This window comes from Lichtheimia ornata (assembly GCF_029851405.1).
Source record: "Lichtheimia ornata isolate CBS 291.66 chromosome Unknown scaffold00035, whole genome shotgun sequence".
Classification (NCBI taxonomy): domain Eukaryota; kingdom Fungi; phylum Mucoromycota; class Mucoromycetes; order Mucorales; family Lichtheimiaceae; genus Lichtheimia; species Lichtheimia ornata.
In genome coordinates, this window is record NW_026695355.1 from 122273 (window position 1) to 147159 (window position 24887).

Consider the following 24887-nt stretch of genomic DNA (forward strand, 5'->3'; position numbering starts at 1 on the left):
CATGAGACGATGGAGAAAATACATACATGAAAGGTGATTTTACAAACTTTTGGAATGTGTGAAAAAATGAGGAATATGTGAGGGGTGTGTGTGTGTGTGTGTGTGTGTGTGTGTGTGTGTGTGTTGTAGTGCAAGATGAATGAAATGTAAATTAGCGTTCAAGCCAGAGTTTGTTTTTGGATCGCATCAAGCGAAAGGCACCAATGGGGACTCGTTGCCATCGAGACAAGTCTCGTGATACTTGGGTATCCGGCTCCTCGGGCTCGGGTGATGAAGATGATCGTGTATATAATTGAGATGTATCCACAAGCTCATCCATGGATACTGCTTCATTCTCATCGGGTGGTGGGGTTGCAGAGGATGAAATTGATATCCGACGCTTTTTGCTTCTTGAAGGTGGCTATATAAACATTGTGTCAATTACAATATGGGATGTAGTAGCAATACCCATGATTTACCTCTGTGAAGCTCCTTTTCTTTTCATTGATATCCGGAGAATCAGCAGGATTGGAAAGAACCTCTCGTGGACTCGTTGGTGCTGATTGATTTCCTACCAGCTCAAAAAGCTGCTCTTGTAACTTGAGATCGTACTGTATTGGGGTGGTAGGTAATGACACGGTCTCTTCTGGCTGATGATCTAGGAATGGTTGTTCATCTTCTTTGGCTGTGGAAAGTGGTAATTCGGATTCTAGAGCTGCCATAGCACCAAGCGTTTCTGATGTAAGTTCCTCTGGTGGATGATCCTGTACAGCGCTGCTCGGTAAAGATAATCGACGTCCCATATCCTGTTGTGGTTGTTGTTGATCGTTGGTAACGAGACCCAATAATGATGCCATATCCTGATTCTCTGCAAGTGGTGTCAAGATCTCCATAAACGCTGATGCAATGCTGTCAAAGAGATTTCCATCTACACCAGGCACGTCGTCAGAAGGTGCAGCTTGTGTATCAATGATTTCTTCTTCATGGTCGTGATCATGGTCGTGATCGTCGTCTTCTTCTTCTTCGGATGAAGTCCATCCTTCACCGAGGCTGTACATTCGAAATGATGAGTGCTCATATTCATTATCGCTTTCTTCATGGATGACACCAGTATCGCTTTCATCCGTTTCATCAGCGTAATAATAGAAAGCTTCCTCGTCCTCTTCATCATCCTCTTCCAATAAATCATCCGAATCGAAATCAGAGGCATCTCCATGTTGTAAAACATCTCTAATGATTGCTGCTTCTTCCTCTCTTTCGATATCTTCATCATCCCCCGAATCAATGTGTATGCTGGATGTGTATGTACTGCTTTTGGCATCATCCATATCGGATATTGCATCAACGTCGAGTAATTCTTGATCTGGCTCAATACCAATACGTTCGACAACCATCTTATCATCCGTAACCTCCCATTCATCAGTCGCTACAAGCTCAGGCTCTTTGTGTGATTCAATAGATGCTGATGGTTCTGTTGCTGGTAATGGTGCTGGTGCCGGTTCGGGTTCTGCTGCTCCACATGTACATTCGGTGTCACATACAGGGCAAATGTCGTCAATGTCTTCTTCATCACGTGATAATGAAATGGTGACAGGTTCGACGACAACGGGTTGGCTTTTGTTGGTTTTCCGCTTCGTCTTTCCTTTCCGACCTAGAAATGTAGCATGATGTTCAGGATACCTATATAGCCGTATGACGTAGTAGTAGTGGCAACCTTACCTTTGTTACGCGACTTTGTTGTTGTGGTGCTACACGCTTCGCAAAAGTACTTTCCGGTCACTGATTTAGGTTTCACACCTACACAACGGCCGTGAAACCATTCTAGAGGAATAACGAATCAGCAACATATGCAAGGGACAAAGGACCCCATTTTCCCCCATTGTTACCTTGACAGCCATCACATGCAATCATAAATTCTTTGCCATCATATCCTTTACGACAAATGCAATATTCAGGTGAGTGAGTGATGCTTGAAACTGGAATGGTGATGGTATTAACGGATGATGTTGTCGCGTTGGATGAACGTTTCTTGTTGTTGGTGGTAGTTGTCTTCTTTTTTGCATTGGATGTTGACTTTTTCTTCTTTGACGTTTGCTTGCTTGCTGGTTTGGTTGCTACTGTCGTATCCGAAAGTCGTCGTCGACCAGGTGGTTGCTCTTGATCGGATTCAGACGATAACGGAGACGCATCAGAGAGCTGCAAGGATATGTCGGAATCGGTCAAGTGGTGTTGCGATGATCCTTTCATGGAACGGATTCACCCAAGGATACAAGATTCAACGCGCTCTCACACACCTTCTATTGGACTAGAGTGTTGTTCTTATTATTGCCGCTTCTCGACTCGGGTGGGAGAGAGAAAAGAAAGGCGTTATTGTGAGTATTTGAGAATAGGAAACGAGAAACAAAATATACGACTAGAAAAGCTTTTTGGTAGTCATCGTCTTAACTCCATTTCCCGCTGTGTCGTCTCTTGCACAACACACTTGAATCCCGCAACGCCGATTCAATTTGGTAGCATGATCACCCAATCGTTTTGACATCCTTTTCAATCCTTCAATAGCAATAAAACATTCCATAACATACTTTTAATCATTCAATGATGCTATGCTATCTAAAAGAGATATAAGAATCGAGGATGGTGTCGATATCGCAAAATCGCCGTTCATGAACTTCCATAGCAACCGTTGCCCTTGACGATCAAGATCCTTTACTGCTGCGGTTGCCATGCCCATATGAAATCGATACTACACATTGCCGAATGCCGAAAATCAGATATTGTACCCACTTGTAACTTGGTGAAAGTGTAGATCAATGACGTCGCTTGGTCATTAATGGTGATGATGAGCATTGTTGCACACAACTTGGAGACACGAGTGACAGCAAGGTTGACGCGTACTCCCCTTGTAACTCTTTTCCTCTTTCTTCATACCCACCTTCCGACATGTCGACGACTCCAGACTATCATTCGCGACGATTCGTCACATACACTAACCATTTCAAGAAGTGTTGGCCGGGTGTCGATCCTTATCCAATAACAGTTGACAAGTTGTTGCGCCTCATTCGCGATCGGACGGGCAAAATGAGTTACCATGGCTTATACAATCTGATTCACTCACAATGTTATCACCCTGCGCACGGCCCTGAATGGAACCAGGAGGTAGCCAGACACCCAAAGGTCATTGCTGTGTTGGAAGAACTGAAGGAAGAACGAGGTACGTCAAAAAATGAACAGCTGCAAACACCGAAGAGCATGAAGAATAATAAACCCCCACCTCCTGAAACAACCCTCTTTTGATCCAAATGCAGTACCAAAGAAACGAGGTCGACCACTAGGGTCCAAGGACAAAACGAAACGATGTCCATATGGATCGAAAAAAGGCACGCTCAAAGAGAAAGCAAAGCGTTCCTCTAGGCAACAAGTGCGTTTTGCTGATGAAAGCCATGGATACGAAAGCAATGGTAGTAGTTAGTTACTGTACTATGAAATGGGCTATGCACACAAACTCACTTTCTTTTTGACTTAGCTGAAATATCGTGTTTCTCATCATGCAGCAGCAACAACCCACTCAACTTACCTGCTATTTGGTACCCTTCGTTCGACTACGACGATGCAAAATACCCCTCCTCCATACGCGTATTATCATTAGCTACTACATCAGCAACGCATCATTATCATCCAAAGTATCCACGCAACAATGCATTCTTATGTCACCCCATTCTTCGACCACAGTATCGATAAAGCATAGGGCTCGATAAATAAAAAGAAACATTTGATCATCTCAATCTCGAGCATAAAGTAAATTCGACCTTTATTGGGGTCATTAATCATTTCAGCATCATAGCAATATGTATTATTATAAATGGATCAAGGTACCATGGCATAGGTGGGGTGGGGGTGATTACTCGATAGCTTTGCCATCAGATGACCTTTCCACGTGATGATGTTCTTCATCGCCGAGCTCTTCAAGCGTCTTGCCCTTGGTCTCTGGAATGAAGAGTGACGAGAAAATACCTGTCAACATGAAAAGTGCAAACACCTCCAACAAATGGTCGATCCAATTGTTCTTGCCACCAATATCTTTGAGCAAGCCAAAGCCAACTTGTGCAATGATGGATCCAACTTTGCCTGAAGCAGCCGAGATACCATGGGCAGTAGAGCGATAGCGTGTTGGGAAGCACTCACCAGCTATAAAGAGATCATCGTTAACAACGTCATCATTGTACAATGAATGCATCAACATGCTATACTTACGAACAATAAAAGTCGTTGTGTTAGGGCCCCAATTGAAAAAGATTTGCGTAATCGTGTAAAGAACAATGAACAAGGGGACCGAGGTGTTGAGAATAGCATGATAAGCAAATCCAAGAATAATGAACATGATGGTCAACATCGTGAAACCCATAATCTGGATTGTCTTACGACCCATATAGTCGATAGTGAACACAGAGATCCAGTAGCCTGGTACTATAGTTGGTGCAACACAGCATGTGAGTATTATGCATGATCCTAAAGGCACATGATGATGATGCCCTACCTGAACCTAAAAGGTTGATAATGATGTTGCCCACACATGTGCGGAATACAGCTCTGCAATGCGAGTTTATGATTAGTACCATCAATGAGGTGATGTATGTAAAATGAAAAGCCTTACTCATAAGCATCGCCACCAGCAAAGCCAATGTTTTTCAAAATGATCGAGTTGTTGAGTCCCAAGCCGTACCATGCAACATCGAGAGCAAACCAAGAGTAAGCAGTGCCAAAGAGCTTGAGGGCGTTTTTACGTTGGCCAAAGTAATTTTTGAAATCTTCCCATGATGCACGAGGCACATCGGTGTGAACACGAGAAACGGCCAAATTGTCGCTGTAATCACCAGCAGCTGCACCATTTTCGACAAAGGCTTTAGCATCACGGATGCCCTTTTCGATCTTTTGCTCGACATCCATGGTGTAACGCGGCGTTTCAGGAATGGTCAAACGATAGTAAAGAGCAATAGCACCAGGAACAGCACCAACACCAATGACGATACGCCATACATAATCAAGTTGTGTAGGATCAGCACGAATGGCATTTTGGTATGCAGCTGTAGCAATCAAGCCAACGATACCGGCAGTGACTTGACCAATGCCTTGCATAGCAAATACAGCTGCCATCATAGCACCACGGCGTTTGGTAGTAGCAAATTCGGATGTGATCACCGAAGAGAGAGGATAATCACCACCAATACCGATACCAACAATGACTCGCCAAAAGGTAATGACCGCCCAAAAAGAAGCAGCAGGGCCATTGCCCGCAAGCGTTTGACCAATGGTGCCAACGATCATAATGATAAGCTCAACACCATACATTCTCTTACGACCAACATGATCAGCAAGATAACCGAATAAGAGTTGTCCAACCACTATTGAAGAGAGCAATTTAGAATACATGAAAGCTCACAACCCATTTATCAAACATGTACCCGTGCCACATGACATTGAAACTTTGATAGCAGTGTCAACATTATGCGGGGTCGTGTTATCTTCAGCACCCCAATAAACGTAGCCTATCATGGTCGACACAAGGTTGATAGCGAAAATGTCGTATGCGTCTGTAAAGAAGCCAACACCAGAGACAATGCAAGCACGAATATGGAACCAGCCAAACTTGGCATCATCAAACTAGTACGTAGAAGAAGAGATAAAGTACTACATGTAAGCATGTGGGCAAAATGATTGGGATAGGATGGATGATGATGGTATACGTACCTCTTGTAAAGCAACCCGACGACGCTCGATAGCATCAAGACCATACGTTTGTGCTTCATGAGAAGATTGGGTGTCTGTAACCACGGTAGTGGTGGTGGTCGTAGTGGCCATGACAGGTGGAGCTCCCTCTTGGGGATTAGGTTTGGACATTTCCAAAAGCAATAAAAAATGAAGACCAAAGGAAGGGAAATTTTGAGCCAAGATCCTCTTTATATTTATAATCAATCAGATCACCACGTTAAACGTGTGCTTGTGTGTGTCAAAAATGTTATTCGGGGCTTGGCTTTGTAGCTCATTGTCTGATCGAGTGGATACCGCATGTGTGGACCTCTTCCTAAATTGTCGAAAAGATTGTAGCGCTTGGCCAATCGTGAAGCCTGCTTGATCCACGCTCTCAAGTCATGTTGCACATCTACAATGTCTGTATCTCTTTCTTTTTGCCTATACCAGGATAAAACATCTCTTTTGATAACAGCTAGATGCGAAAGCTTTTATTGTGCAATGTAGAGAGGATCATGTTGTATGTACGCGCAAGAAATATTTATAGCAAAGGAAATGTTGGTTGTCGAATTTACTGACGAGCAGCGATGATCTTGAGGAAGTCCTCGTTGATGCTAGCGCCACCAACCAAGAAACCATCAATGTTAGGTTGCTTAGCTACACGATTGTAACAAAAAGGTCAGATGAGGGCTGATCATTCTCTTTTGTATCTTTTTGCCTAAACCAAGCAAATTGTACATACCCAACTCAGGAGCATTGCTGCCCTTGACGGAGCCACCATAGATGATACGGGTCTCATCAGCAACCTTTTGGGAGACATTGTCAGCGAGCCACTTGCGAAGAGTAGCGTGGACTTCTTCAGCTTGTTCGGGAGTAGCGACCTTGCCAGTACCACTATAATAGGATCAAATTTCATCAGTCTACTGCTGCTTGCTACTACCACCATTGATGATGTGACGTGTTCACTTTTGGGCGCACGTGCGAGCGACAACGATACCCCGCATCTGAAACCATCACCCTCATCCCATCCCATCCCATGCATGAAACTTACATAGCCCAGACGGGTTCATAGGCAACGACAACGTTGGTCCAGTCATCAATCTTGTCAGCAATAGCCTTCAATTGGCGAGTGACAACTTCGGTGGTCTTGTTGCTTTCGCGTTCCTCAAGCTTCTCACCAATGCAAGGAATAACCTTGACACCAGCCTTCAAGGCATGAGCAGTCTTCTCACCAACGAACTATATAAAAAGGATCATCCATCAATATCACCATCCAAAAAACAAAGAACCCACCACTCATACAACTTACGTCGTCGGATTCCTTAAAGTATTCACGACGCTCAGAGTGACCAAGGATGACCCAATCAATACCCAAGTCCTTGAGTTGCTCAGGGCTATAGTGTGATGAAAAAGAGAGAGAGTTAGCATCATTTCCCATGCACTGAGATTTCTTCCATCACTGATTTCGTATGACGAGTTTTTCCCGCCATCTCCCTCCCTCTCCACTACTTGCCTGATTTCACCAGTGTAAGCACCGCTGGCCTTGACATAAGAGTTTTGAGCAGCAACACCAATCTCCTTCTTCAAGGATTGGCGAACACGGTCAATGTAGATAGCAGGGGGAGAGATAACAACCTCTGTATGTGCATGGGGTTTTTGAGTCAGCATACGTGTATTGCATAAACGATCATAAAGAACTTTGAACAAAGAAAACGATGACATACCAGTACCAGCAGGAATAGTGGCGTTGTTGAGCATGTCAACCAAGGACTTGGCCAAGGTGACGGAACCGTTCATCTTCCAGTTACCACCAATGAAAAAGTTGCGTGCCATGTTTGCTGTCTAAATGGGTAGGAGAGGTTTCAGCCATGGGGCAATGAGAGACGCGTTGTAATGAGCATGCCATGTACCCAATGACAAGTGACAAGTACTTACTGTTTATGTGTGTGAGTGTATAAAGAGAGAGTGAGTCAAAAGAAAGAAAAGAAAAAGGAAAAGCCTTGCGAAACGCGTGCCAGATTCTTAAAGTGTGATGGAATGGGTGGCCCAAGGTGGTCCGACGGGATTGTTCTCCGAGTCACATGGTTCTCGGAACACGTCGGCCGCTTACTGCACATGCTTTTTAATCCTCATCACTTTGCTGCTACTACTAGTCGTAAGCGGGGGTGAATCAAGCGGAATGTAATGAGCGGGATATATGCTATGATTCAACTAAGGGTACGCAAGTGGTGGAGAAACGAAGACGTCATGGATGACGATGGTTCTTGTTACATGTTTTCCCGCTCAAAAGACATCGTAGATCTTATCGACCATTTTTGTTGAGTGGTGGGTGGTAGCACTTTAACTCAGCAGATCGTATAATTGTCTCGCCCCCCCTCCCGTCTATCGACAGCCTACCTGAATATATAGCATAACCTGGGTCCTTTTGGTCCCCGTTTACTCTGTTGCAATGTTTGTGTCTCCCATGTATCACACACACGCACTCTCTCTTGCTCTCTTTTTCTTAATGGTAATGGGCACACACACACAAATACTCAGCTGTCATGATGTTGTTTCCCCCTCTCCTACCAAGGAACATCTGATTCAATGTACACACGCACACACACATACACACACACACACACACACACACACACACACTCACACACTCATACTCATACACGCAACATGATACAGGTAACATTCATGTACAGCATATTCACAAATTGGAGTTTTTCTTTTGTGGATCAAGAATGACAATGATGATGAATGATGAAGAATGATAGAGTTACAAAGAAAGAAAGAAGGAAAGAAAAACGACTTGAGAAACAAAGAATAAAAGGGGGGAATCAGGATGGGGGAATGGTAGGACTATGATACAAAAAAGGTGGTCTGTGCGGCCATGGGAGAAAAAGAAAACGAGGACCAAATGGCGGCACTCGCCATTCTTAGAGACAAGCACATGCATTTCCACTTGGCCCCACAGTAATCATATCATGGAGTGATTCGAAAAAATCATTGGTCGTGTGAAGGCGTCCCAATGCTTGCAATGCTTCCATCTCATCTGCTGTTAGCTTGATCTTGTTATCATGTTGAGAAGGAGGAGAATGATGGATATCATCGGTTGGTGTTGTGGGTGACATTGGCCAAGAAGGTGAGCTGGATGATGGATTGCATAGCTCTGCTATCGAAAGACGACGCCGTTTATCACGATCTTCAGGTTGTGAAGGGGATGATGCTGTTGCTGAGTCGATGCTGTCATTGCTGCTGCTGCTACTACTACTTGTACTCATGGTGGTATCAATGCTGCTGATACGAGTACGTCGTCGTCGTTGAGATCGTTGATAGGTATTGCCCATGTTATTAGGAGATGAGCTCGATCGATGTGTTTGTGTGTGTTGCATCATGTTATCAAAGCGGCTGAACATCTTGTTGCAATCCGGCATTATGCACTTGAATGGTTTCTGTTGGTTGGTTGGGGGGAGATAGAAAAGGTTGTGTTGTATGTCGCGTGGTTAATAATGCATCCATATGTATGTTTTTTCCCATCCGTGTATTAGATCCTGTACCTCTCCTGTGTGCTTTCTATAGTCAAAAAATATACAAAGCAAAAAGATGATAAGCACCTGATGTTCATAAAAAAGTGCCCTGATCATCATCAACATCGACGACCAGGGTTATCATCGTTGACCCTTACCGAGCATGCCTGGCCAAATGCTCGCTTCGAGTGAATACCATATGGCAATCACCATAACCTGTGCATTGGAAAAGTCGAGGCTTTCGTGTATTATGGCGTGTTTTTTGAGGAGCCATGATATGAATGGAAGAAAACCAATGATATATTTGCGAGGAAAAGGGGGGCGTAGTAAGGGCTATGGGATGTTCTTTTATACACAATAGAAAATGGTACCAGACTGTATTTGTTAAACAGGCTAAAAAAGGGGTGATGCCCATTCTCATCCATGGGCGTGGGACTCATGGTTCTTTCTTTTTTCTGTTGTTGATATCGCATTGAGGAAAGAAAAGAAAAGAAAGGCAAGGGGACCCAGAGCATTGTCTGTACATTCTTGGATGTCATCATGTCGTAATTAATCTTCCATGTCACCCATAACTAAATAATCATAGCGTCGTTGTCTATGGACACTAAAGGATGAGCGGCGATCTCTCTCTCTCTCTTCCCACCGGGGAATACCAAAAATGGTGCATGTCAGCTTACCTCGAGTCATCATCATCCTCCTCTCCATCATCAAAATCAGCTTCATCGTCCCTGGCAGGTGCATTGATCAAGCTAAAGTATTGGGGGGAGGGTTGAAGATGTGTGTTAGTGTACCTGCTTTTGCCAAGACCTCTTTTTTTCTCTCATCCTCTTTATACCTTTGACTCTTTACAGTAAAGTAAATCATACGCTTGAGTTTGCGGTTGAAGAAAAAGTAATTCATTGACCATCTAATATCCGAGGGAGTCATCAGGTGTCCATGTTCTCATGCGAATGTTGGCGTTGGACCGCCCAAATAGTGCAACTTACAAATAGCCATCTTCATTCATAGGATCGTCATCGCTGTCTGGGTTGTAACTGTATACGTCGCATTCCTTGAGCTGTACCAAATCATCCAAGATATCCCACATCCTATTCAACCCTTACATGTTTAACATTTACCATTGATCATGGATCGAATGCCTATTCCTTACCTGTATCGGTTGATGATGAAATCATTGCCAAGGTTGAAGAGCGTTGTATTCACTGAATTGATGACGAGATCCAAAGAGTGTTGCTTGCTAAACTGATCCGGGCGTACTTCCGAAAAGTCATTATCTGGATAGGCGGCATTGAGCGTTGCTAGGAGGTAAAAGAACGTCCTCCTTGGTGCGGCCTCATCCAAACGGCCAAAGGGTGAAATGACCTGAAGATCGTCAGGCGAGATGGAGCCCACCGTCAAGTCCACAGCAGGGCTATACTTGTTTTCCAGTTGTTTGAAGAGCTTCTTGTCGGAACCAGCCGATTTGCCTACCATTGAACAGTGTCAGCCTTCACACCGTTTCTCGTGCCTTCGGGATAATACTTACAAGAATAGGCTTCAATGCGGCCATTGAGTATGCATTCGGTAGTTTCCCATTCGAATATTGAATTCAGAGCATCTAGCGAGTCGATTTCAAGAAACTTCATAATAAAGGCGTATGTGTAAGGTTTCTGTTGTTGTGGGTTGTGCTTGTGTTGTGTATGTGCGAGTGTGCTTTGTGTGTGTGTGTGTGTGTGCGTGTGTGCAAGTTTCCAAAATGGACTTTGGGTCGATTATGTGGTGAGAGGTCGGTGATGATAGCACCGCCAGCAAATCATATTCTTGCTTAGTGGCATTGACGCTGTTTGTGAAACATGGTCGGTTTCAGATGGCCGACTTTTTCCCTCCCCACTATCAACGAGCACGGTCATTTCCTTTTATCCACGTGCCATTCTCCTTTGTTCACAACCCTTTTGTTTATCTTTTTCACATGTCGACTATGGTCCTATGCCATGAGACACTCACATTTAAAGTAGCTAAATGATGGATATTGGTATCTTTAATAATGCTATTGGATGATGAATATGAACTACTGTTATCTCTATGACCCGGCTGTGTAAAAGTAAGATTGCTCCCAGAATGGCCTATAATCATTCAATGCAGCTATAATAATAAGCTCGCATTAGTCGCTGTTGACATCAAACCAGCATATGGGGTGGGTGGGTACTTACTCGCAAGAATCGATACCAGGGGGCGGTGTTCACTCGCATCACAAAACATTTCCAAGAGCCGCCTATCATCATGTCATTATGATTAGTCAATGTCCAATATCATGGTATCCATGTCAACAATGATCACCTGGTAAATAGGTTGTAGACAGGGCCTCGTAATAAATAATAAAGCAAGAGATAATCTCGCCGCTTGTACTCATCCTGCTCAAGCGATGATGATGGTTGCATTGAACGTGCCGTTCGTGCTAGCAAATCGATGCATAATGATACTAGCCATGGTTTCCACTCAATCTCATCATCTTTTTCTGTTTCTTCCTCCTCTTCAGACTTTTCAACGACCTTGTGTGATCCTCGACGTATCGTATTCATTACCATAAATGCTATCATCATCATGATTGCATCAGTACAGGAGGTGACCACAACACCTTTGTTCAACTTACCATATACCACAGGCCTAATAACCCACACTATTTCTCCAAAAAGTGCCCATCCCCTTCTTGGTGTGGTGCTTGATGCAGTAGTGGATGTTGTCAGTAATCGAGGATTGGCTGTGGAAGGTGTGCCTGTTCGAGGGTCAAGGGTTGCCAGCTCAAGCTTGTCGGTAACGTTGCTTTCAAATGTGCATGGATCTGTGTTTCGCACAAGATGTGTGGGATGAATGACTGTGCGCTTTCCAGAGCGAAAGAATAACACCAAACGCAAAATAGCTCTATGCAATCAATGTAAAGATTAAAACATGACCTTATGAGCCATCCCATTATACCTACTTGATTCCTTCAATCCCTACAATCCAACGCCAGCGCCGAGACTTGCTAGAGACGCGTCGATGGAGAATGAGCTCAAATACCACCTCCGTATAAGATATGATGCTCAAGGCAAGTGATGCCGTTTTGGATGGCCACTGAGAACGATAATACGCCTGAACGTGCTTATTGAACACAAACGATTCATCCTTTTCGGAACGCCGCCTTGCCAATAAGTGTGTATGGTGGAGCAAGAATAGATTCAACACGGAAATGACTAAGCAGTAATGACGGTGAGTGGACATGGAGCCATCGTGACAAACCACCTCCCCTTCACATGGGGAACACTTACGTGTCTGTGAACATAGGTCAGCATCCTCGAAACGTCCTGGAAAGAAAGAGAAAGAGAGAGGGCGTTGAATATTGTAAACAAGGAATCACGTATGTTTTGGGGAAGGCTGAGAATAAGGCGAAGAAGAATGAAATGTCATTTTTGCTATATGGATTTACCTGGTAGGGCCAACGATACACCACGTATTAGATCTTCCAAGAGCTCTATGTGGTGTGGATAATACTTGTCATAGTATCGATGGTATGTTGATGCACGTAAAGGGCTACTTGCAGACATAACTCGTGAAAGAAAGGCATTATCCCAAAACTAGGCACAGGCACATTTGATTTCACACAGGTGATGAATAATAAAGTGTCTCCGAAAGTGTTTTGTGTAACTGGCATTTTAATGCATTGCTTATCGTTGATGATAGCGTCCCTGTACATCATCCAAATTATTCCCTTGCTTAGTAAAACTATCCCAAAGTGATATTAAAAGGCTTTCATTATGCATATGATGAGTCATCTCTGCGAAATTTCCGGCTTTGCCGCACACGCTTCACTACTACATGTACGCTGCTTGGCGCAAGTACATCCCAACAAAGGAGCAGGGATGACCTGCAATGATCATCGGTTTCAGATCTACTGCTAATTCCAAAAAGGATACCATTGCGGCTCTTTGCTCCCATGTTCGTGGCTCTAAACATCACTGGTTGAAGCCACATGGCAATTTTTAGGTCACATTATTCGGCTCGTTTTCAAAGGAAGATCTTGATCCATGCCCTGTATGAGTGATGCGTTATCACAATACCTGTCTATGCAATGCCTACCTTGATACAAGTTGCATCATGCAAATTAAGAATGCATGCTCGCCAAGTGCCATAAGAAAAAAGGAAGGCTATGTTAGCCAAAAAACTCGATGGTTGCATAGACCCATTTTTCGTCGCTGTAGTGAATTCAGCTATCAACCAGAGTTTATTAATGATCCAGCATGTAACAAAGTCTATGCGTTGCTATGCATGTAGCAGTATACATTGTAGGTAAAAAGCGATGTTCCAAATGTAAGCAGTACTTCGAACTCAAGGTTGAATCGGCAACAAAAATTTGACATCGAAGCACCCATTTTTGGATCACCAGTCCCACTCACTTTGTCTCACCAATGGATCGCATTAGTCTTCTGCCACTACAATAGCACTCCATAGATCACTTAAATAGGATCAAACCTTTATGCAATGTAATGAAATACAATGAACAACCACGATTGTACAGGATCAAATGCCAAACTTTATGATATGTTAAGCGGGGAAAAAAGAAAGACAGTATGGGTTGCGAGAAATGTGGAACATGAAATGGGATGGAAGATTGAAAAAGGCATGTGTGGTTTAAGGGAAGAGCTCCTTCAAGATGGCGATGGTATCCTCAGGACGAGTCACTGCGTGGCCAGTGACATCAGGATGGTTGTAGATTTCATAGTCGTTACCACCCTTGAAAGTCTTATCACCAAAGAAGTGAATGGTCTTGAAACCTTCCTTTTCCAAATGGCGTAAGCAGTAGGTCTTGTCCCAGCCGGTGGGGAAAACGTCAAAGGAAATTTGGCCACCAATGGAATAGGTCAAGTCCAAATGAGAGAAAGCAGCCTTCAAATCCTCGACAAACTTGCGTCGCAAACCACGTTCAAGATCATACTTTTCAAATTCGTTGCGTTCTTCACGGGAGCAGTTACGGCCAATAGGTGATACGTTGATCATGCCATTACGGAATTCAATAAAGGTACCACTATACAACGAGGTCAAATGATACATTCAAGATCAACAGATCAAATGACACTTACCGCTTCTTTGGGAGATCCATATCAGCAATGTAACGCAAGATAAAGTTGACAAGCTTGTTGTATTCTTCATCACCGATCCATTCAATGAAGCTCTACCATGCCTGTTGCATGAGTATTCTTTCTTCTTCTTCTTCACATCCTATTCCCTGTATCCTACCTGGGATGCCATCTGCTCACCAAGGCGATAGGCAGTCAAACCATTTTCAGCGAAGCAGTAATCAAAATCCTGGGTCACTACAATTACCATTACCCATATCAGCCTTCCATTCTTATTACACTTTGCTTGTCAATCGCTTACCGTTGGCACCAAGCTGTTCAACTTGCTTGCTCAAATCGGATCCACCAACGAAACCAATGACAACCTTCTTGCGCAATTCGGCCAAGGTGTCAAGCATCTCCTGGGAAACGCTCTACATTGAGGGAGGGGAGAGAGAGAGAGAGAGTAAAGGTTAGCAACCGATACAGGAGAAGTCCATATCAAATCAAAACTTACACCACGAGCAGGAGTCAAGGTGCCGTCCACGTCAAAGAGAACGATAGTATCGGGTTGTGTGCGCTTGGAGAATTCAGTGATGGGAGCCATGGTGGAGATTGTAGATGATGAAAGCAAAGAGCCAACAGAATAGCCGAGCTGAGCCCTTCAAAAAGGGATCGACAGGTAGTACGACTCCGCACCGCTTTTAGCGTCATCGATAGTTTGAGATCCAAGGAGCTGAAGCCACGTTCTAATACTACATCCCGCGGAAGTAGGTTGTGCCAGAGTACTATGAATAGCTATCAACACAACAACAATAGCATCATCATTCAGGTACAATGCACTCATTTGTCTATTTGTGATTGGGTAACGTGGCAACGCTTCCCCCAGGCAACAACGCATCATAGCAACCGATTTACTGAGTCTAGATCAAAGCAACAAATCCCATCCTTTTCCCGCCACTTTCAGCATTTGACCTAAAGTCAATTCATGCATTGCTGTTTATTCAATATTAGAAATGTATCAGTAGTAAAATGGTCATTGAATAAAGGATTTGTGCATGCTCTACTTCATCTTGTTGATGTGCTGTGTTGCCACGCATTATAAAGTAGTGATGTATCAATTTCCTTGTTTTCTTATATATTAATGATGATGATTGAAGCTATTGGGAACTTGGAATGTAATGAATCCAAGATCTACCTCGAATGTCCCACAAGTACACATGTAGCACAAACAATTGACAGTGGATCATATCCTCAAGCTAATGCTATTTTCATGCTTTTCATTCTTCTTCAAGCTATTTAAAGAAGTAGGATCCTTCCAAGTTGTAACGTGTTGTTGAAGGATGTTCCAGAGCTGATATACATGTACCATCCATACGACGAGTATTAATGGTCTCCTTGAAAGAAGCGCCATAAGGTTTAGTTCATTGTAGATAAGGTTAAGGGTAAGATGATATGTGTTCGATACGAAAAATGGCGCGCAAGAGAGATAGCATACAACAAAGCAGAGTGATGGGCGAGAATGGATTACTAGAATAATTCCTCAAACAAGGAAAAACGTGTGTGCACACATGGAAATCGAGTCAATTAAAGGGTGCGTTGTGCCTTCCTATTAAAGTAGGTGATTGTAAGGTTGTGTGACAGAAGATCGAACATGTGAGAGTATCTGTGAGCAAGCAAATCTCCAGACCAGGATGGCTATGTGAACAAGAACAACTCATCCAGTGACGTTTTTATGCAACATGATATAACTTGATCCATTGAATGAAAAGTACAAGTGATGAAAATAGATGGAATCTATCACTCTCATCTCCCAATGCAGCATATACAAAGGTGCGTGCCTGATTTGGTATCCTGAGTTTTGTCTTACTCCTTATACTTTTCCCTCTCTCTTTCTCTTTCTCTTATTCACTCGCACTCTTTTTCCTTTCTTATCGTTGCTTCGTCGTTGTGGATCACCTGCCATGGTTCAATCGTATGGTTACTCTCCTGGTGCAGGCACCATTGTCTCCCGAGCAGTAGCAGCAGCAGCAGCAAACAATCACCATTCAAGCAAAAAAGCAGGTCGCACCTCTAAGCGTTACTCTGTCTCTGCATTCTACTCCATGGCAGCTGAACAAGATAATGAAGTGGAGGATGAGCTCGCCCAAGGCAAGTCAACATGACCAGTGGTACTTTGCATTTCTCAATGGAACCTCTTGTACTTATATTCCCCCCTTACTCTGACAGCTCAAAGGAAGCTACGCGACCTCAAGACAAAAATCTCGGCTCAGTCAAAAAAGAACTTTGTGTTGGAACGTGATGTTCGCTATCTCGATTCACGTATTGCTTTATTGATCCAGAATCGTATCGCATTGAGCGAGGTGAGTATCAACATCATGGGGAATGTGATTGGAGGAGAGGGGGATATGAGAATGCCTTTATTCCTACAACTGTGTGTGTGTGTGTATGTGTATATGGTTGTTAACATGATTCGTATCATAGCAAAATGAAATGGTAGCCCATTTTGAGGAGCATGGAGAAGGAGACAGTGATTTCTATCCAGACGACCGCAAAATCCAGCTCTATGGCAACCTATTCTTTATCCTGCAAAGCGAACCACGACACATAGCAACGCTTTGTCGACTCGTCAACTTGGCTGAAATTGATACGTTGCTTCAGACCGTCATGTTTACATTGTATGGCAACCAATATGAAAGCCGTGAAGAACATTTGTTGTTGACCATGTTTCAGGTATGATGGTGACAATGGCAAGAGGTATATTAGTAGTAGTAGTAGTAGTAACATGATCAAATGGATTAGAATGTGCTGGCTGCTCAATTTGAAACGTCGACTGAATTTGGTTCTCTGCTACGAGCGAATACACCTGTGTCTCGAATGATGACAACATACACACGACGTGGCCCTGGTCAAGCGTATCTCAAGTCCGTCTTAGCAGAAAAGATCAACAGCCTGGTGGAACACAAGGACTTGAATTTGGAAATCAATCCTCTCAAGGCAAGTAATCACTGAATTGGGAAGGATCATGCAAAGAAACAAGTGCTAATGCATGCGATTACAGGTATATGAGCAAATGGTTGCACAAATCGAACAAGACCGGGGACAACTCCCACAAGATATGCCGAGAAGTGTTACGCCTGAAGTAGCTGCTGAGAACCCGGATGTCCAAGCCATCATTCAACCACGTCTGAAAATGCTTATGGAGATTGCTGAGAGCTTTTTATCCACCATCCTTGCATCCACTGACGCCGTGCCTTATGGTATCCGATGGATCTGCAAGCAAATTCGATCTTTGACTAAGCGAAAGAGTCCCAATGCTTCTGAATTCTCAGTATGCTCAATGATTGGAGGCTTCTTCTTTTTACGGTTCATCAACCCTGCTATTGTCACCCCACGAGCCTATATGCTTTTGGAGAATGCACCCAACAAACACCCACGAAGAACATTGACATTGGTATGATCAAACCTAGCAAGTATATGTATTTTTCTTCTTACTAATAGGATGAACATGATAGATTGCCAAGATGCTTCAAAATCTCGCCAACCGCCCTTCCTACGCCAAAGAGAGTTACATGCTTCCAACCAATCCGTTTGTCGAATCAAACAAGCAACGCATCAACAAATTCCTCAACGAGCTGTGTGAAGTGAGCGACTTTTATGAATCACTGGAGATGGATCAATACATGGCACTATCAAAGAAGGATATCGTCCTCAACATCACGCTGAATGAGATATACAGCACCCAATCACTTATTTTGCAGCATTTGGATATTCTTGCACCAAAAGAAAAAGATCATATTCGTGTTTTGATGAATGAGATTGGTCCTTCAATTCCACAAGTGTCACGCAAAGAAAATAAGGCTATCGAGTTACCATTATTCAGTCGTTGGGAAGTTCCCATTCAAGGTATGAGAAGAAGAAGAATGAGGCATCCTCTTTGTCATTGTAATGCTGACATGTTGTTCATTGTGTTACAGATTTGACTACCGCATTGATGTCTGAGAACAACATTACACAAAACGACATTCTATACATGGAGACAAAAGCCATTTATGTCCAGCTTATTCGATCACTACCTCATCTTGCTGCATCGGCTGCTGCTGGTGGACCATTGGATCTTGATTATATTGCAGAGACAGCAGCAACCACCAAAGATACACAGCTTGTACGAAAGGGGATCAAGGTTAAAGACATGTTGCGTGAACTCGAGGATGCTGGCATCGTTGATCATCGTGATGGATACAAGTTGCTCGTAGAAGAAATCACCCAGGAGCTCGCACATCTTGGCAACTTGAAAGAAAAGGTCATTCAAGAGCTCGACTCATTGGAAAGCGTATACAAGGCCATTCTTGATCACAACACTTTCCTCCGAAGCCAGCTTGAAAGTTACAAGGCCTATCTGCAGAATGTGCGTATTCAAAGCGGCAGTGACAAGAAATCCAAAAACTCGGTTGGCATTGGTGTTGAGGTGGATGGCATGCCCAAAAAGCCCAAAAAGCAATCAGCCCAAGGACCTGTCAAGTTCACTCATAGCCAAATGGAAAAGGATGGTGTTATTGCAGAGAGCACAGTACCTGAGAGCAGGTGAGTTTGATATGGATGGTCTTATACATGGAATACATGCTGATACATCAATGGATACAGGCGTCCCAACATCTTTTTCCTCATCACATCACCTTTACCTGGTACATTTATGATTGCCATGCACTTTAAAGGTGAGAGTTTCTTTTCTTATATGGCGACCTCATCATAGCGATTAACATGTTGGGAAATTGTTCAGGACGAGAAAAGCCGATCCTTGAGATGGATCTCAAGCTGGATGATCTGCTAGAAAAGGTACTTGACAACGCATGTATCAAAAGACAAGGATCACTTATCACTATGTATAGCAACAAGACAACGTTGAATTGCTCGACCTTGAGTATGTGCGACTGAATGTGTCCAGAATCCTGACGTTATTGAACAAGACATTTGTTACCCGTAATAAGTAAGTATCCCACCCAATCCTGTTTTCCCTTCCTATTTTCTCTCCTTTACCTAGCGAGAGACCTTTACACTCTTACGAACAATGTGAATCTTACCAGGGCTGGTTTGTTCTCTTAAACGAGTTCACCGAAACAAGCGATTAGCAAGACACTATTTGGCTGTATCACCACACAGGGATAACAAGCACCACCACCACCACCACCATCACCACCTTTTTCTTTTATTACTACAACAACACACATTTACCACCACCTCCGGTCTTAATCATTTTACGTATCGCTGTTCCTTTCCTCCTCAAACAACATATCCCCCGGAGAAAATTTCACACACACACAACATACATTAATAGGCTTTGTAAAGCAAAACTCCATAAACATATTTGATTTCTGATGGGTGCAATGAAAAGATGTAAAGTATATTGTCGGATGATGCAAATGTATTGTCAATTATTGCACAGGGAGATATGGACAAAGAGAGTGAAGAAATGCGGTTGTATAAAAGGTACATGTATTATAGCTATAGTGCTGGTTGCTTGGATTGCCAGAATTCCTATATAAATCACGTTGTGAGATCTACCATTCATCATGATAAGGGATATGTGAAAGGGAATGGAATCTTCGACCGACATAAACCAACATCTCCATATTCCTTGGGAGTATCGGGGAACAGCAGTCGTTGTTTGGAGGAGAGAGAAAGAGAAAGAGAGGGAGAACCAATACTTACAAGCTCGTCGGATCCTGTGACAAACATCATGTAATAAGGGTTGAAGCCAAAGACTCGAAGATTATCGGTATGAGGAGTATCCAAGGCCGTCATGGGTGTATTGTCTTGAATCACGCCGGCCGTTGAAGCTGGATTCTCTATATCCCAAATGTATAATTTGCCATCACGTCCTCCTATTAAAAGCACACTTTGAGCTCATTGTCCTTGATACACAACTTATCCCCATGCCATACCTGAAAATACGAATCTTCCATCCGGTGAAAGGCCCGTTTCCTCGCCACAAGTATCAACACCCAATCGCGGAAACCCACTGAGCCTTTGGATAATATTGCCACTGAATGCATCAAGTATATAGTGTGTTTGTCCTGAAGTCGAAAGCAGTATGTGCTTGCCATTGTTGGTGAATTTCAGACTCGTCCAATCCGGCAGGCCCTTTGGATAGTAATATGTATCTGATATCTCGCATGTTGCAAAAGGTCCCTGATAACACTCATTTAGACCACCCTCTTCCTTGTCGTCGAGTTCAAACAGCATCCAAACTTACTGATTCATACGCTCGCAAATCATACATTTTCACTGTGCTTGAATCGACGCCTAGCGCAAAGATCAGACCTTCAGGATCAAAAGCTGCTGTTGGACGTCCTTTGGCATGTACAACACCCTTTTCAATATCCAAAAGATTAGAATGCCGTTTCCAATACATGAACATGCATAGTGATTTACCTGGCATGTCGGTGATCTCAAATCCCATAATCGAACGGTTTTGTCAAGCGAAGATGAAAGAAATTGGTCGTCTATTGGTGACATTTCCAGTGACACAACCCTATAACCCAAAGCATCGATCAACATTTGAACGCTCCTTATCCCTTTTCGCGCTTCATCCATACTTGTCCTTGTGACCACGAAAATATCGAATGAACTTGTTGTCGTGTACAGAAAGATATCGCAGGGTATCTAATGATCGACATGAGTTGAGGGGGAAAAGGGCGTCAATGACTCTATCGAGGATATGGATCTCACCGTCTTCTTTTGTTGAGGCATAAATAACCGTTGTCTTTTGATGAGTGAATCGTGCTAGATTGACGCCATACTTTTTGCTGTGTAAAGTACTCTGGTGTCTGTAAAACCAATGAGCAGGTTGTCGATAAATGGATCGTGGCATTGTGGGTTGAGATCTGGTACATACTTGCCCTCTCGACAGTTGTAAATGTGTAAACTCTCATCTTGAGCCGAAGTAACACAAAGTTCTCCACTATCGTCAAAGCATAATGAGGTAACGGGTTGTCGATTGTCTCTGAATGTCTTTGCTGCTACGCATTCTCCAAGTACGGAAGGAGACAGCGTTATCTCGCCGTCCATAATATGAAAAACTGTGTGTGTGTTGAGAAAGAAAGTGAGCGCGCGTTACTCGCTTACTCGCGTTGGATTAGACCGCAAGCAATCTCCGCGACTAGGCTTCGACCCACACAGCTTCCATCCTTTACACTATATAGAAAACTTTTCTCTTGTATGATTGATCACCATTCTTTGATAATGCAAATAAAAGTTCTGCCATGGTTTGCAATAGAGGTTGCTTAAATGTCTTAGGCGGGTGTCCTATGGATTCATCATTCATGTCAAAATTGGATTTTATCTACATTGCAGTTCTTTGCGGACTTGGGGGGGGGGTCAAAATCCACTTACCACGGAAGAAGTGTGAAGGGAAGGCGATCCTTTCAACAACTCCTTCTCTTGAACGTATGGCCACATGAGCAATTGATACCCACTGATACAATAAATACAAGTGACCATAAGCATAAATGCATTGGAGTGAGGGTTGGTGATCAGCATGTGTAGTCAAGGATGAATGAATGACAACATCACCTTACCATAAAAGCATCCAGCCTTCTTTGCCATCTATTACTTCTCACAATACACGCATATGAATACCATCATGCATTGCTGGAATGGATGTACCGTCCCAAGACGTTATCACTAGACATTAATGTATATGCGTGAAGTTATCATACACGTAGTAGAACAATGCACCGTGTGCTCTTAAGGTCAACCATTGGGGTTCAAAAGCTATGCCATGGACACTAGAAATTATTACAGCTTTAACCTTAAAGAGGACGAGTGCCGTGTATCCATGGCTACTACGTTTCGCTTACATAGCTACCAACATTTACTATCATCATATCATCACAAGAAGCATTGAACATGGAGAGCAGGAGGCACTTTTCCAAGTTCTGGGGTATTGATACATTATGATGGCTTTGCTGCAGGGCCATCTTTGGTGGGGCGGGCCCTCCACAATACTGTTCTGCTGTTTCAACCCCCGTAATAATCATAAAAAGATGATAATGCTGCAAGTATACATACGCCTATGTCTATTCGAGTACATCGATGACCAATACCACAAGCATTCGATCAATTGAAAAAAGTAGCATTTATTTGTATTGAGGGGGGTTGTATTGAATAGTCAGCATGATTGCTACTAATCATGGGCATGATGTATCATGCATCATACAAAGTCCGCATCGTGTGCTGTGCCATCTCTTACTCTCGTTGCTCCTCCCACAACTACTATGGCTCTCAAACGTATTCAAAAGGTAATCTCAACTGGGCAATGGCGCTCACAGCAAGGCTGGCCAATGGGGATAGCAAGATGGGGACTGACATTGTGCACCAACTTGTAGGAATTCAAGGACATCACCCGTGATCCTCCTTCTTCATGCTCTGCTGGACCAGTCGACGACGACACTTTTCACTGGCAAGCGACTATTCTTGGACCCGTATGTATATCCTCGAAGGATCGGCGAGGCTGTGTGGTGGGACGTATGTAGTATGAAAGGCTGACTTGTTTGTATGCACATGTATTTAGGAAGACAGCCCTTATCAAGGTGGAGTGTTTTATCTTTCGATACATTTTCCTACAGACTATCCTTTCAAACCACCCAAGGCAAGTTGATTATGGCTTACTATAACAGCGGACTGGTATTGATGCATGACTTCATTAGGTCAATTTTACGACGAAGATCTATCATCCCAACATCAACAGCAACGGTAGCATTTGTTTGGATATCCTAAAGGATCAATGGTCACCGGCCTTGACAATATCAAAAGGTAAAAAAAAGGAATCAAGTTCAAATTTCAATACTAGAGAGAGAAGGTGTCAGCTGATGATGATGATCAATAGTGCTGCTCTCTGTGTGCTCACTCCTCACGGATCCAAATCCGGATGGTAAGTCACTTGCATAACACCGATGCATGAAAACTTATGCAATTCCTAGATCCACTTGTACCTGATCTTGCACACATTTACAAGACCGATCGTGCTCGCTACGAATCCACCGCACGTGAATGGACAAGAAAATATGCCAGTAAGTAGAGGGGGAGGGGAGATGATGAAGGATTGTATATCTAAACTAAGATGGCTATAGTGTAATCTAGTTGATGTAGTCATTCATTTTTTTTTCTTTTATCCATCACAATTACAACTTGAATGTCCAACAATGCCTCTCAACATATTCAGGGATTGATTATTTGCGTAAAGGGTACCAACTTCATTATTGATGTGGGGAGAATTGACAGAGGAGGATATTAAATCTATGATTACACACGTGGCTTGAAATTGATGGCGTTTTCTTGGAAGAAACGATCCACAGAATATGCTGGCCGAGATAAGAGCATGTCGACATGTGGCACACACATGCTGCTGGAGGTCTCACGTACCCAATCAAGGTATCGCACCATGGTGTCAATGAGAGTAGCTAAAAATGGAATGATGTTTGAGATGAATGAAATGGTTTCATTGTTGAAGTATACCTGTTGGCAAAGCAAAAGCACGTGTGCTGTAATCGTATGCTCCTTTTGAAAGTGGGTCATTGTACATGAGACGTTGTTCTTGTTTGATCCGTGCATCGAACCAAATATCGTGTGCGAGTTGTTCGAGGTAAAATTGGGTATCCATAGGGCGCACAGCCTTGTATTTGAGCGAATCGCATCCTGTAGCCTTGGCCAAGCGGGTCACCAGCTCTTTGGCAGTGACAGGTTCAGGACCTGTAAGCGTATACACTTGGCCATCGTGCTCATTGTCAAGATGAACCGGAAGGATACTATGATCCCAATTGAGGACAATGGCTTGCACCACGCTGCACAGATCCGTCATATCTATCGGGCACAATTCGGTGTCTGGATGCAATGGCATGGGAAGCTGAGCGTGTTTTTCCACAAAAGGTGCCCATAGATGCAAATGTTGGGTTGTCCAATCCGGTCTACAAGATACATCGAACGTATTAGAATGGCGAGTCATATTATATAACAGGTCAATATTACCTTAAAATGGTCCATTGACAAGATGAGCTGACAACTTGCTCTTCAATCATGGCGTAATCTTGCAGCGGCCCAACGGCACCTACATGTGATATGCAAATGATCGACTTGACGCCTGCTTGACTAGCTGCTGCACAAAGATTCTCATTGTAGGCCACTCGGTTGGATTCATCGCCTACAGCCAAGATCATATACTCGACGTTGCGCAATACATCCACCAATTGCTCTGTATTGGTATAATCAACAGCCCGTACGTCAATGCCCTTGTATCCGAAATTCAAGCAAGGCTTTTTGTTTTCGCAAAGAACGCGCATTTGTGGTATCAGGTGCTTGTACTGAGCCAAATGCGACGTAATGCAATGGCCAAGATAATGGTCGGCACTTGTAATAACGAGCATAATGTTTGTATAATATCAAGTATGTAGGTAGAAAAGGTCAAATAAAAAGATGCGTGTGTGAGAGAAAGAGACAATGGGTCATCATTGGGTTTTCTTTCAGGATTACTTTTTATATGAATGAATGAGAGCAACGCATAATGCTGCAAGAATGTATG

General features: G+C 43.4%; 11 protein-coding genes across 11 annotated transcripts; 2 read left to right on the forward strand and 9 right to left on the reverse strand.

Moving 5' to 3' along the window:
- Positions 1–151: 151 nt before the first annotated feature.
- On the reverse strand, positions 152–2226 carry O0I10_007301 (uncharacterized protein; the record flags this gene model as incomplete). Its single annotated transcript, XM_058487319.1, has 4 exons — positions 152–400; positions 459–1630; positions 1699–1800; positions 1866–2226. 4 exons carry the CDS (start codon positions 2224–2226, stop codon positions 152–154), a joined length of 1884 nt encoding a protein of 627 aa, XP_058341880.1.
- Positions 2227–3877: 1651 nt separating this feature from the next.
- On the reverse strand, positions 3878–5874 carry O0I10_007302 (phosphate:H+ symporter; the record flags this gene model as incomplete). The annotated part of the gene is made up of 6 exons (XM_058487320.1): positions 3878–4164; positions 4231–4443; positions 4514–4566; positions 4631–5378; positions 5439–5637; positions 5725–5874. The coding sequence occupies 6 exons, from the start codon at positions 5872–5874 to the stop codon at positions 3878–3880; spliced, it is 1650 nt and encodes a 549-aa protein (XP_058341881.1).
- A 421-nt stretch (positions 5875–6295) lies between these two features.
- O0I10_007303 (triose-phosphate isomerase) lies at positions 6296–7557 on the reverse strand (the record flags this gene model as incomplete). Its single annotated transcript, XM_058487321.1, has 6 exons — positions 6296–6381; positions 6467–6618; positions 6776–6963; positions 7034–7118; positions 7238–7361; positions 7449–7557. The coding sequence occupies 6 exons, from the start codon at positions 7555–7557 to the stop codon at positions 6296–6298; spliced, it is 744 nt and encodes a 247-aa protein (XP_058341882.1).
- A 1094-nt stretch (positions 7558–8651) lies between these two features.
- O0I10_007304 (uncharacterized protein) lies at positions 8652–9516 on the reverse strand (the record flags this gene model as incomplete). Its single annotated transcript, XM_058487322.1, has 3 exons — positions 8652–9167; positions 9273–9288; positions 9401–9516. 3 exons carry the CDS (start codon positions 9514–9516, stop codon positions 8652–8654), a joined length of 648 nt encoding a protein of 215 aa, XP_058341883.1.
- A 275-nt stretch (positions 9517–9791) lies between these two features.
- O0I10_007305 (uncharacterized protein) lies at positions 9792–10867 on the reverse strand (the record flags this gene model as incomplete). The annotated part of the gene is made up of 6 exons (XM_058487323.1): positions 9792–9837; positions 9920–9991; positions 10078–10149; positions 10229–10330; positions 10393–10708; positions 10768–10867. 6 exons carry the CDS (start codon positions 10865–10867, stop codon positions 9792–9794), a joined length of 708 nt encoding a protein of 235 aa, XP_058341884.1.
- A 434-nt stretch (positions 10868–11301) lies between these two features.
- O0I10_007306 (uncharacterized protein) lies at positions 11302–12802 on the reverse strand (the record flags this gene model as incomplete). The annotated part of the gene is made up of 7 exons (XM_058487324.1): positions 11302–11363; positions 11432–11493; positions 11559–11811; positions 11872–12140; positions 12199–12451; positions 12527–12562; positions 12685–12802. 7 exons carry the CDS (start codon positions 12800–12802, stop codon positions 11302–11304), a joined length of 1053 nt encoding a protein of 350 aa, XP_058341885.1.
- A 1084-nt stretch (positions 12803–13886) lies between these two features.
- O0I10_007307 (phosphomannomutase) lies at positions 13887–14918 on the reverse strand (the record flags this gene model as incomplete). Its single annotated transcript, XM_058487325.1, has 5 exons — positions 13887–14280; positions 14336–14427; positions 14493–14569; positions 14634–14745; positions 14829–14918. 5 exons carry the CDS (start codon positions 14916–14918, stop codon positions 13887–13889), a joined length of 765 nt encoding a protein of 254 aa, XP_058341886.1.
- Positions 14919–16275: 1357 nt separating this feature from the next.
- On the forward strand, positions 16276–19302 carry O0I10_007308 (uncharacterized protein; the record flags this gene model as incomplete). Its single annotated transcript, XM_058487326.1, has 10 exons — positions 16276–16462; positions 16541–16674; positions 16796–17044; positions 17114–17308; positions 17373–17765; positions 17827–18217; positions 18289–18895; positions 18956–19026; positions 19092–19147; positions 19201–19302. The coding sequence occupies 10 exons, from the start codon at positions 16276–16278 to the stop codon at positions 19300–19302; spliced, it is 2385 nt and encodes a 794-aa protein (XP_058341887.1).
- A 511-nt stretch (positions 19303–19813) lies between these two features.
- O0I10_007309 (uncharacterized protein) lies at positions 19814–21379 on the reverse strand (the record flags this gene model as incomplete). The annotated part of the gene is made up of 8 exons (XM_058487327.1): positions 19814–19846; positions 20021–20193; positions 20254–20500; positions 20565–20681; positions 20744–20843; positions 20908–20974; positions 21041–21138; positions 21207–21379. 8 exons carry the CDS (start codon positions 21377–21379, stop codon positions 19814–19816), a joined length of 1008 nt encoding a protein of 335 aa, XP_058341888.1.
- A 1208-nt stretch (positions 21380–22587) lies between these two features.
- O0I10_007310 (ubiquitin-conjugating enzyme E2-16 kDa) lies at positions 22588–23390 on the forward strand (the record flags this gene model as incomplete). The annotated part of the gene is made up of 6 exons (XM_058487328.1): positions 22588–22611; positions 22699–22794; positions 22884–22961; positions 23020–23125; positions 23199–23243; positions 23293–23390. 6 exons carry the CDS (start codon positions 22588–22590, stop codon positions 23388–23390), a joined length of 447 nt encoding a protein of 148 aa, XP_058341889.1.
- A 224-nt stretch (positions 23391–23614) lies between these two features.
- Positions 23615–24732, reverse strand: O0I10_007311 (uncharacterized protein; the record flags this gene model as incomplete). Its single annotated transcript, XM_058487329.1, has 3 exons — positions 23615–23772; positions 23828–24276; positions 24338–24732. The coding sequence occupies 3 exons, from the start codon at positions 24730–24732 to the stop codon at positions 23615–23617; spliced, it is 1002 nt and encodes a 333-aa protein (XP_058341890.1).
- Positions 24733–24887: the final 155 nt, after the last annotated feature.